The sequence below is a fragment of the Vigna angularis genome, chromosome 5 (genome assembly GCF_016808095.1).
Source record: "Vigna angularis cultivar LongXiaoDou No.4 chromosome 5, ASM1680809v1, whole genome shotgun sequence".
NCBI lineage: Eukaryota > Viridiplantae > Streptophyta > Magnoliopsida > Fabales > Fabaceae > Vigna > Vigna angularis.
The window spans coordinates 24,634,479-24,647,668 of NC_068974.1; the positions used below are offsets into that span (position 1 = coordinate 24,634,479).

General features: G+C 30.7%; 1 protein-coding gene across 1 annotated transcript; it reads left to right on the top strand.

The window, feature by feature from the left end:
• The first annotated feature begins 1,810 nt into the window (after positions 1-1,810).
• On the top strand, positions 1,811-2,539 carry LOC108339324 (transcription factor JUNGBRUNNEN 1). The gene is made up of 2 exons (XM_017576461.1): positions 1,811-1,988; positions 2,271-2,539. The coding sequence occupies exons 1-2, from the start codon at positions 1,811-1,813 to the stop codon at positions 2,537-2,539; spliced, it is 447 nt and encodes a 148-aa protein (XP_017431950.1).
• The last annotated feature ends 10,651 nt before the right edge of the window (positions 2,540-13,190 follow it).

The window sequence follows — 13,190 nt, forward strand, 5'->3', positions numbered from 1 at the left end:
CTTCAAATTATAGATGTTACGGTTGCGGAGAAAAAGGACACTTAAAAGCTGACTGCCCAAATCAAAAGAAGGGTGAAGAAAAAAAATTCTTCAAGAAAAAGAAAGCCTACAACGAAACAATTTCTGACTTGAGCGATTCTGATGAAGAAGCAAACATCTGTCTAATGGCGGACGACGACACTACTGGAAGCCAAGTAAGTATATTTAGCGATTTAGACAATTCTAGTCAATATGATAGTGAAGATGAATTGCATGATACTTATGCTGCTTTATTAGTAGAATCTGAAAAATTAGATATTGCTCATAAGAAGTTGAAAAAGGATTATAAAGAATTAAAATCAAAATTTGAAAATATGCTTGAAGAAAATGAAAATTTGAAAAATAAAATTTCATATTTAGAGAAAGAAAAATTTGTTAGTAGTGATGAATGTGCATCTTGCATTAATTCGAAGAAACTACTAAAAACAACTAAAGGAAATTTAGTAAAAGCTCTATAGAAAAGAATATGGTTGCTAAAAATAGGTATGTTCCTAATATTCCGTGAATGTCTTCTTTGTTTCTAACATCCACTACTTAGATTAATTAGATGAAGCAAGTGGATGCGTGTAGTAGGCTATATGCACAAAGTAGAGTAGATATGCATGCAACAAATATGTCTTTTCTCTTATAACTTTTGTTGTTTTTTAACGTTGAGCATTTAATGACATTTAATGCTTGTTCAGAACAACAAAATGTTTTTTATATTTTCTACCGTTCGAGTAGTATTTTATCTTTTAAGGTTTTTTACTAAGATACCAAGCATTAATGAGACTTCATCGTTGGACAAAATGAATGGTTTAACCCATGATATCGTCTAGTCTATTGTAAACACTTGAATATTATGCTTTCTTCAACTAGAGCATTTAACAAGTTGTCTTTCACAAGTTTTTGGGATATTAATTGACACTTTCAAATGGCTTACCAAAAACGTTGTCTCGACACTTTTACATTCTTATCTATTTGAGAGTTTTGACCAATTACCATTTGGTACAATATAACTTCTACATTTAGCAAGACTCTCATTAACGCTTTAACTAGGGAATTGTTTAGTGTTGCATCTAGGTTAAGCCTAAGTGTTTTTCTAAGACTTTCCTAGGTTACTAGATTTTCAAAGTATTTAACTTATCACCAATGTTTCAAATATTCCTATATTCTTGTGATAACTATTCATATGCTCATTTCGTTTAATATTGTTTTGTTAAACTTTAAAACATGTGAGAGTGTTTAGACATTTTAGTCTTATAGACAATTTTGTCTGAATAGTCATGTTGCTGATCGAGGTGGGAGAGCCATCATTGAGAAGATGAGTTCAAGATATGAACTTCAATGAGGAAGAGCTTCGAGTTGATTTGGAGACCTTGTAGGAACGAAGGGAAGTGACAACCGTGCGGTCTGAAGCGTGCAAGAGGATGGTCACGCAATAGTACAACACCAAGGTTTGACTAAGGGATTTTATTGAAAGAGACTTGGTATGGCGAAAGACCTGCGAAACATGGAAAAAGCCAACGCATGGGAAGCTAGCAACTAATTGGAAGGATTGTTTAGAGTAGTGGAATACTTGAATAACGGAGCCTATCGCCTATGTCACCCGGACAAGAAAGTAGTGTTGCCTATGTCACTTGAACGGGAAAGTGGTGCCCAAATGGTATATGTCTCACTTGAAATTTTATTTTAGTTAATTAATTGTAATAGTTTTAAGTCAATTAATACAATGAGGTGTTCCTAGAAAAACTCCAAAAATTTGCATGAGTAGATGCTTTTGTATGCGCATATGAGGTTGGTGAACAACGAGTTCATCTGTGAAATCCCACTTCCTGGATTTCGATTTCATCCCACAGATGAAGAGCTTGTTAGTTTCTATCTACGAAGGAAGCTTCACAAGAAACCCATCAACATCGACCTCATCAAGCAAATTGATATTTACAAATACGATCCTTGGAATCTTCCAAGTATGTTTTCTTGATCTTCTTTTGTTTCTCTTAAACTTTCTAGAAAAGTGTCTCAAAATATCATGGAAGGCTTTTCATCTATATGTATGATATAATTATAAGCTTTGAGGCTTTCCTAGTAGATTCTTATATTATAAACTTGAACCAAATTTAATATTTAACATAGTTTAGTAAGAATAATATAAAGTGAATAATACCCTTGAATTTCAGAACCAACAACATACGCCATGATAGAATGAATTGGACTAATATTAATCAGAACAACCTCTTGTGTGTAAGCAGAGAACAATGGGAGTGGAGGAGAGAAGGAGGGGTACTTCTTCTACAGAAGAGGGAGGAAGTATAGGAATAGTATAAGGCCTAATAGAGCGACTGGGTCTGGGTTCTGGAAAGCAACCGGCATAGACAAACCAGGGTACTCACAAGGTGGAGAAGGCAATGACTGCATTGGACTCAAAAAAACATTAGTCTATTACCGTGCTAGTACAGGCAAAGGCACCAAAACCTACAAATTACTTCTGATTAGGAAAGTTATAGTATCAACCATTTAATATATAACATTATGTGTACGTTGAATGGAAGCAGGTCAAGGGGAAGTTAGAGGTTGAAAGGTTAAGTTCGCAGTTGTAGGCATTAGAAGCAAAGGCAACAGTTACATCAATTAGCATTGTTGCTCAATCTTCACCTACTCGGTTGCTTTTATTTTCCGTAAACTACGGCTAAGGTTATTTTACCCTTCTCACTGCCATGCCAATGCCTTGCCCCTCATTTCAATTACAAAACAATAAACTTTGTCAATCAAAGAACATCATACACTGCTGCCACAAGAACATCAAACACATTCCAGAACATTGTACCACGACACTGACACAAGCCCACAACGGCCCCTCCAACGAAATCCCTCAACCACGTTCCTTCAATCACATACTAACAAGTGAATGAAAAGTAGATGAAGGCAGCAACACTGTCTAGGCTTCAGCAATATGAACATGAGAATGTGAATGAAATTCTGTGGAACTTACCTCTACCGAGATAGCCCTTCACTAGCACGACAACAACAGAAGCCCACAACGGCCCCTCCAACAAAGTCCCTCAACCTCGACACCACCAGCCCTCAACGTAACGACCAACCCATGACGAACCATAGCCTAAGACTCCTCAAACCACCACGCACTGTGAACGAACCGCGATCAAGGAGGCCAGTGACCACTATGAAGGACCACCACCAGTGACTAACCGAGAAAGTGAGGGAGCGTGAAGAAATGGAGGGAAGTGTGTGAAGAAAGAGAGGGAAGTGTGTGAAGAAAGGGACGAGACAAACGAAAGCGTGCAAGTGAATAAAATCAAATTGGGGAACGAAAACCCCAATTTGGAACTTAAATTAGCGAGAACGTTACCGACGGCTTAAAAGCCTTTGGTAATTATCTCAATACCGAGGGCTTCAAAGCCTTCGGTAATATGTCGTCTGTAATTCGCACTTTTCCAGTAGTGAATGTTAAGTTCATCCATGAACCGGTTTAAGCTTAATGTAAGAGGTTGGTGAACGACTTTGATAATGGGTCGATGTCAACTGTCTTGAACACCAAACTCTAGATAAAAAGTCTAAACAATCTCCAAATTGTCTTGCAATACAAGTCTTCACTTTAATACTCCTTTATAACGTGTTGGGGGGGGGGGGGGGGGGTGTTACTTGCGAAAGACACTCTTAAGTCAATAGATGATCGTTCGCTAGTTAGTGTTAATTCTCAACAGTGCAATAAATACGATTACCTACCTCCTTATCTTAAACCTAGATTTCTAGGTTTCAGAGTGAACTTTTAATTAACATTGATCTAATCACCACCTAAGAGTTTATATACGTACTTTACCTATAACCATATTACCTATAAACATGTTTAATTTATAAGTTTGATCAATATCAAGGGAATTATTGATGGATCAATGATTTTTTATTAATGATTGTTTGACTTTCGGAATCTGAGTGTGGAGAAATTAACTACCCAATCAACCCAAGACGGTCATATGATACACACTTTGTTATTCATCAAGTAAGTGAAATATGATCAATGTCTTTAAATTCTTCTTTAACACATAATGAAATTGAATTTTGGTACTGAATATCAAAGTATCTTTCTTTAGTTTTGACATCATATATGCACGTCTTGTTGACAAATGTCATGACACGAGAAAGTAGTATGTGATTGATTGTTGAATCTTTATTTGAACGTTTTGAATTCAGCACAAAGCTTAAAGTTTTTGTTTCCTTGCTGTTGCAGATCTTAATATTTTTTCTTCGTTCAATTTAAATATTCTTAAATATTTCTTTGTTGATATTGATTTTCAGGATAGACGACCAATCAATTACATGAAATAAATAGTTTTTTTAAAGCTTTGTAATTTAGTGTATCCTATTCCTTTTATTGTTATGTTATCATTGCATATTCTTAAGCTCGCCAAAAATACATTTACATGTCAATACCCTTTCAACCTTGGAAAATTCGGCAACAATAGTTATATTAAGCATCAACACAAGAAATGTTGTCAGGAGAAAAAAAAATCCTTCACTTGCCATTTAGAGTTATAAAAGTCCAAACAAAAGATATCTACAATAACACATTTTTATATACACACATCTATAACTTTTTGGTTTAGTGGTTGCCCATTTTATTTGTCTTATTTTAAATTTTTAGTTCATTTTCTATCATTACTGGAAAATTAGATTAATTAGTAATATTTTATTTTAATTTTTTATTTTTAACTCATCTTACTTATACTCATTATTTCATTCATAGCCTTTTTTATAGATATGATTTTTTTCTATAATTATCATTAGCTATCGAGAAATTAGTGTCTAATTTATTTTTTTAGAACCATGGTAACTAAAATTTTTGTAGTTAATATTCAAAACTAATTTAGACTCTAATTCACAAAATAATTATAATTTTTTATTCATAGAGAATATTTTAGATATTAATAATTTTTTTGTTTATAAATTGATATCTAAATCAATGACTTTAGTAATTAATTATTTTTTATCTCTAAAATTGATTATTATTTAATGGTTTTCTTGCAATATATATTATACAACCTAATTATAAATTTTTGTTTTATCATATCGTATCATATTCTTTTTAGCATGTTAAGTATGGAATATTAATTTCTTTTTCTATAAACCACAAGTAAACTTAAAAATGTATTATGATATTCGCATGACTAAACACAGTAAAAGTAGCTGGGAACGAAGTGTGAATAAGTAAACATTCGTAGGAAAAGGGTTACATAATTTCACTCTTAGCCTCGTGGGAGTCAAGGTCTTGAAATTGGTTGTATTCAATTATGACAATTCCTTTTAAGGTCAATTATAGCATACAAGATCATCAGCTCCGATTTTTTAAATTTCTTTTTTCAGAGCAATAATAGCTGAAATCGTGTCTAGAAAAACGTAATTAGGCCCAGATGATTTGAAGGAAAAATTAGTGTAAGACTGTATAATATTATTTTGTTATGTCACTCGTATTCTATTTGATAAAATAATAAAACGATGAAATGTAAAGTATGTTTACAAAATACACTTTTTAATATTACAAATAATTTTTTTTTAATATTACAAATATATAGAATTTTTAAAATTATAATAATTATTAAAAGATATAGATAAAGATAAACTCCAAATGTAATTTAATAGAAAAATTGATTCAATATTTTATTATATATATATATATATATATATATATATATATATATATATATATATATATATATATATATATATATATTATGTTTTAGGGTTTAGAAGTCTAAAAAGGTATTGGATGCTTAACAAATATTTATTATTTTAATTTAAAAATATAAATGAAATGTAGAAAATAATATTTAAAATAAAGCTATATATTAAATACCATTGATTAATTTTGAAAAAAAAAACTATAATTCGCCCCGGGGTTAGATTTCTCATTAAGTAAACGAAACTCATTTTCTGATCTACTCTATTATTTTACTATTAATGTGTCATGTCACCTGGACTCAGAGGTCGATCAAATCTCTTCACGCATGACTTAAGTTGATAAGGTATTTAAATTTGCTTTATTATTTTGACTTATGGCAACATTATTAACGTATTTAGGTATTAGCTACTAAAAATAATTAGATTACGTTAATAAGATTATTCATGTGTTAAACATTAAAGAATTTAATAAAAAAAATCCTTTAAATTTAGGATAAATTAATTATTAAGTGTTTTTAATTAATGGAATTTGAGATAGAGACTAAAATTAGTTTTAAATTATGGAAAGTAGAGAAGAAATTTAAAGAATATGTGAATATTGAAATATGATAAAGTGATTTTGTTTTTGGGTGGCAGTTTTGGTTTGTTAATTATGTATATGAAACAAGTGTGGGCTAAATGATGCCAAAGTTGAATTAAAGATGAGTTGTTTTTGTTTACTTAGGGTTCTTAGATAATCATTGATGTTGTTCTACATGCATGCACTTAGCACTCGTGCTCTTCTTCAACTTTGCTTACAATAATGGCTTGCTCAAAGATTTATGACACCCAACGTGTATCTTGTCGGTCTACCTTTTAGCCAAATTATGCCTCCAAATAATGGCCCTCCACCTCTATTCTCTACCAAAAACTACTTTAACTGTCTTGGGTGAATGTGGTCACATCCATTCAACATATCCCAAAAAATAACCTCTTCATTCTCAATGGATCACAATCATTGTCATTCTATAATGGTTAAGGTGGGAAGTTTAAAGCTTTTGTTTGGTGCATGGGATGAGAAGTGGAATGTGCCATATTGGAACAACTTTTGTATCTCAGAATAATTAAGGAAAGCTAGGTGTTCATTCCTAAGAAAATGTCTTCCCTAGGAGCACATGCAGCTTTAAATCCTACGTTCACATTTAAGTTCAAACCTAATAAAATATAACAATCAGATGAATATATTCACAAAAAATTACACATATGTAACATATTGGTGAGTTTTCTTAGTTTGTTTTCATATTTGAATTTGAGAACTTTAGCTAGGAAGAAAGGAAATGCAGCTCAGTGTTGTGTAGGAGATTGAGTGAACGAGTCAGAGAGGAGATAACAATTGTATTTTAGTTTATTCAATATTTTGTTTTGGTTTTTTTATTTCTATTTTTTGGTTCAGTAGTTCGCCATAGACCCGATAATCCACATGGTATATTAGGCATATGAAAACCTCCCAACCTTATAATTGAAGTCTAGATTGACTAGAACCACTTAAGTTCTAAACTATTTCCTACTTTAGATTTTATTAACTCGTTATTGTATCCAATACAAAACTTGAAAAATAAAATCATTTAAATTTTTTTTTCTTAAGAATATAAAAATTCTTTCTAGAAAAAGTTTTAACATTAAAAATTCAGACTAGGACTCATTTGGGCCTAACCCAACTTAGTTGAATGTAAGTTCACTCCGATTTAGATAAATGTCCACGGTTCAACATGGGTTTGGAAAACTCTTCTCAACCAGCTTGACCTAATCTTGATCGAGTTGGGACATGGCCTAGCCCAACTCAACCTGGGTTAGCCTTAACTTCAATGACCGTGGATCCATTCCAACTCGACTAAATATATTTTACCTTGACTTTGGTCGACTTGGCCTAGATCAACTTGGCTCAAATAGCCCAAATCCACTTGGCTTGACCTAGATCTCGGTCGATTTAGCTCGACCTAGGTTTGAGCCAAATCAGCTTGACTTGAACTCGAGTTAGTTTAGATTGATTTAGACTTAGTTTGACTTAGTTTGATTTTGACCTAGACTAACTTGGCCTGACCCTGCCTGAGGTTGGCCCAATGCTATCTTACTTGGCTCTAGCTTAATCTACCACTTCATAACTTGAAAATAATATCTTATAATGTAGTCTTGCTAATGTAAAACGAAACAAAAAAACATGGACAAGATAGACTATAAAAGGTTATCATTGTTGATATTTTTGAATTTTTAACAATTATTTTATATTTAAATAATTTTTTTTGAATTTGGCTATATTGAAATACTTTATCTAAACAATAAAATTAAAATTCACTAAATTTGAATTTCTTCATTTAAATTTTTTTTTAAAATGTGAAACAATTTAAATTAAGATCAATTAAAATTTAATGTATTTGAATTTCTTAGAAATTATTTCCTATTCAAACACAATATGTAATTCAAATACAATATATAACTCAAATACAATACATATTTGAATACATATTGTAATAAACTTAATAATTTCTTATTTAAAGAACAAAGGCATATTCTCTGAAAGATCTCTTATTTTGATTGTCATCGTCAAGTTCTTTCACCTGATACTCCATTTAGGAGTATAGATACTAACCCCTCCTTCACATTTGTCTACTCTTGATATTTGGAATAGGGTTGCACAGTTAACAATTTATGTTGATTATAAGAACAATAAGATATTCCTGAATATGATAGTATATATATAATTGGAAGAAACAAAGTAGATTAAAGAGATTACCATATTGATGTTATGCACATATAGAGAAATGTGTACATGAACGTGTTTAACATAGTGTGGATATCAAAGGAAAAACTAAGGATACAAACAAGGCTTGTTAGATGTTGTAAAAATATTCAATCGAAAAGATCTAAGTTCCACAACTCTAAATGTTGAACACCTAAGAGTTTTGGAAGAAAACATACATGTGTTATTGAGTAAATTAGTGAAAATATTCCCACCAAGCTTTTTTGATTCCATGGAACATCTTCTAATTCATCTACCTTATGAGGCAAAAATTTGGTTGTCCAATCCATTATCGTTTGATGTATCCATTTTAGAGGTATAAAATTATTAATCATTATTACACCATTTGTTGTTTATTTATTCAATATTTAAAATGAAGCATGTTTATATTTTCTTTTCTTAGGTTCTTACACTCCCTAAAAGGAAAAGTAAAAACTAAAGCTAAGGGGGAGGGCTCTATTTGTGAATCTTAATTAGTTGAGGAAACTTCTATGTTTATCTCATTTTATTATCATAATCATTTTGAAACACTAAGGACTATGATCCTCACAAACTTGAAGTAGGTGAAGATTCTTCATGTATTCCTTCTATTTTAATTACCCAAGAATAACAATTGAAAAATCCATGACGTATTATATGAACTAAAGACTTTGATGCTGCCCAATTATATGCTCTTCAAAATTGTGAAGAGATCCAACCATATATTAACTAAGATGATTTTTACTCCTTTTGCATGCATGTTAATTATGTTAATTTGTTTGTTTTCAGTAATTGGTTTGTACTTTGCAATATTTATTTTGAATATTTAAGAGATATTAGTCTTACAGCTTTTGAAGCTCAAATTGATCTAGACACGTCATCATATTTTACTACATCGTTATAATAATATGTAGGTTTTTCATTTGCCAATTATACAAATTTTACTTTCAGATTGATAGTGTAAAATGTATAACCTTTTATTTAGGTTATCGGTCTAGAAAACAATATTCAAGATCCATTATTGGTTAATTTTCCATGGGGTCGTAAGAGAAAAGTTGAATCATTGCGTATCGATGTTATCAATGGTATAAAATTCACACTATTCTTTGAAGTGAAAGCATTAATTCCTTTAACTATGGTGTTTATATGTACTAGGAAGCAATGGTTAACTAAAGGTATATTTCTATGAAATACTGTCTAATGTTATTCAATTTGAGTATACTAGGTTGCCATTGATTTATTTATTCTCTTTGAATGTTAATTGTTTAACAATACTCCTAATATAGGAACCAAAACAGTTAATAAGTATGGAATTGTCTAAGTAAAACAATTATAGAGATATAATAAAGCATATGATCCATTTATTTTTGCGCAACAAGCAGAGGAAATTGTTACAACAAATATCTAGAGGGGCGCCAAGGTTTGTTGGGTGTAATTAAGACAAAAGCTTGTAGTAGAATCCTTGATTATACAGTAAATTTTATTCACCATGAGAGTCTATACCAAGATTATAAGCTTCTACAACTTCAAGAAATGCTACATGTTGATCCAGACTTCATTCATGATTCTTCTATAACTTCGACTTCAAGTGAAGGCATGAATTCCTATAACTATGGTGTTTATATGTACTAGGAATCAATGGTTAATTAGGGCTAGTTTTATAAGGAATATTGTCTAATGTTATTCAATTGGAGTATACTAGGTTGCCATTTATTTATTTAGTTATCTTTTAATGTGAATGGTTTGATAATACTCCTAATATAGGAACCAAAATAGACAATAAGTATGGAATTGTCCAAGTAAAGCAATCATGAACATATAATAAAGCATATGATCCATTTATTTTTGCACAACAAGGAGAACAAATTTATTACAACAAATATCCTGAGGGACGCCAAGGTTGGTTGGGTGTAATTAAGACAAAATCTCATCGTAGAATCATTGGTAATACAGTAAGTCAAGTTGACCATGCGAGTTTATACCAAGATGATGAGCTTCTACAACTTCAAGTAATGCTACTTGTTCATTTAGACTTCTTTCATGATTCTCTCGTAGATGTTTATGGTGAGGAACAAAAAATACATATACAATTACTAAATCAAACAAATACATGAAGAATATGAGGAGGAATGCATTTCAAGTGAGGGAAAAATTGATAGTGTTTTTTAATGACATTGATACCTTTTCAAGAACTCATGTATTAAAATCAATTGCATACCTTGTATTAATAATGTTTTGCATTAATATGATTGTGATTTATAATAATTAAGATAACTAATATATTTGGGTGTAAAAACAAAATCAAGTTTGACCTTTTTTATCATAATTATCGTATTTGTTTATTGATAATTGGTTATTCCAATTTGATTACTTTGTCACATGTTATATATGAAATAAATTTAACATGTAGATGAGACAAAGAGGTAGAAGTGGTTACCACTTAATCGTGGTGGTCGAGGTGTTTGTGTTGGTGAGAGAGCTTTACTCCCTACCAACATTCCTGGTTCTTTTGTTTAGCCAAAAACCATGGAGTCTACATGTCCTATACCTAAGGGACCCTTACTTCCTACACTTCAAAAGCAATATGGTGATCATTTTGTAGAACCATATTTTAGAGCCTTTTTCATAGACCCCACTATGAATCAACCGAAACCGATGCAAGGGTCACTTTCACTTGAGTATAAGTCTAGCAGTGTCATTGATTAAAGGTCTTGACTTCATGCTAAAAAAGGAGAGTAAGTAAAATTTAATTAAGTTGTTATTCTTAAAAATATGTCATTATTTATATATATGCTTTTATTATAATATCACACATCATCAATCAACAATTTGGTGAACCTAGTTCCAATTTGAAGAAGATTTGAATTCAACTTCGAGATAAATAATTCATCTACTATGATGGCTTCCTAACTAATTGTTCATGCAGAAAGAGTATAGGTGGGATCCATAATAAAAGAAAGTCATAAGATTCATTTTTAATACAAAAGGCTCTCATATTTTGAAAAATGTTATGAACAAAATTAGGACTAGTCATGATAGGCGAACTTGGATTCCACTAATTGTTCAAACAACCTTGGACCTACATTAGAGTTCTATAGAATTACAAAATAAGAGTGTCATTAGTAAGGAAAATTGGGATGTTGAGAAGGGAGCCACAACCTATTATGGTGGTTCTATATCTACTACACTCAATTTGAGAAAATGGTAATCTTATTATATCTTTACATTTTCTATATATTTAATTTAAATACAATATATTAGACTTAGGTATTTAGTTATATCTTATGTTTAAATATATTTAGACTAAAGAGCTTGAACAAACACCAATTGTTTGGGAGGTTGTAGAGAGAACAAAGAAATTAAAGACTGAAGGATGGGTTAATGATAAGACCCGTGATCTTGTAGCCTGTCTAAACTTTAAGTTATAATTTAATTCTTGTTATATGTTTTTTTTTCACAACAATCACATTTGATCTCATTTTCAGGAGAAATACAAACAACGCCGAGAAAAGGCCCAACATTACATGCTTGAAGACTCATCTTCACAAAACTCTCATGTTGCCTCAATTGATAATGATGAAATATACTTTAATGTTATTGGAGGTGAAAAAGAAAAAGGTAATGTGTATCAACTTGGTGCATGTAGCAAATGATTTACCATTTCTACATGTGCTCATTCTAGTACAAGATAATCTACAATGGTTCATCAAATATAAGAAATGCATGAAACTATTCAAAAGTTATATGTTGAACTTATGGAAAAGGTTTTCGAGGAGAAAACATTTGAAGAAAAGATAGAGCTTCATGGGCAACGTACACCAAAAAGATGTATTAGATTTAATTTATTTTCCGTTCATATCTGTGTATTTATGTTCATATATTTATATTCCATTTTTATATTATTTTAAATAACTATATATATCAATTGTACTCTCTCCTTATAATGGAATAATATACACAATTTTCAACCTTTCTTTTCTCATAACAAGATGAGGAGATAAAATTTATTTTAGAGCACATCGAATTGAAGAATCTTATGCAAGGACTTTTGATCCTCCTAACAATTGAGATCATGTTATAAACCATACTAGTGATAATAGATCATAAGACCATTATTTTGGTTAATCTAAAGTTTGTGTATTCATTTTTAAAACTATTTTCATTTTGTTTTTATGTTACATAATGTAATATGTATACTTTTAATTTTTATACTACTACTTAATGCATTGTATATATCCAAGTTCACAATTATTTATCATCATTAAATTTTTAACATTTTTAGACATTTTACAAAAAATGTTTATAAGCAAGTAAAAATATTGTACATTAAATTAGCCACAAATTTTTCGTCATTACAAATTTTCAAATTTATTATTTAACGACTGAAATAAATTTTCTAATAAATGTTTATATTTTTACCACCAATTTAGTCACCAAAAGCAATTTTAACTAAATTGAATTCATACATATTAGTGACCAAAATATTGTTTGCTATACATATTAATCTTAGCGAAAAAATAAGTGACCATATTTATCAATATAATTTGGTCGCAAAATTGGACTCTAATGCTTTTATGTGACCAATTTTTATTTATCGATAAGGGACCATATTTATCTATGCAATTTGATCGCAAAATTGGACTCCAATGCTTTGATGTGACAGTTTTAGCAACGATTAGTCACCAATATTTCGATGGTTGTTCAGTGATTGAATTAGCGAACA

What these genes read in the sequence shown, in the direction of transcription:
- LOC108339324 (XM_017576461.1), top strand. Translation starts at nt 1,811, where the DNA reads ATGAGGTTGGTGAACAACGAGTTCATCTGTGAAATCCCACTTCCTGGA. An exon ending in CGATCCTTGGAATCTTCCAA is followed by an intron (nt 1,989 to 2,270) that starts GTATGTTTTCTT and finishes GTGTGTAAGCAG; the next exon opens with AGAACAATGGGAGTGGAGGA.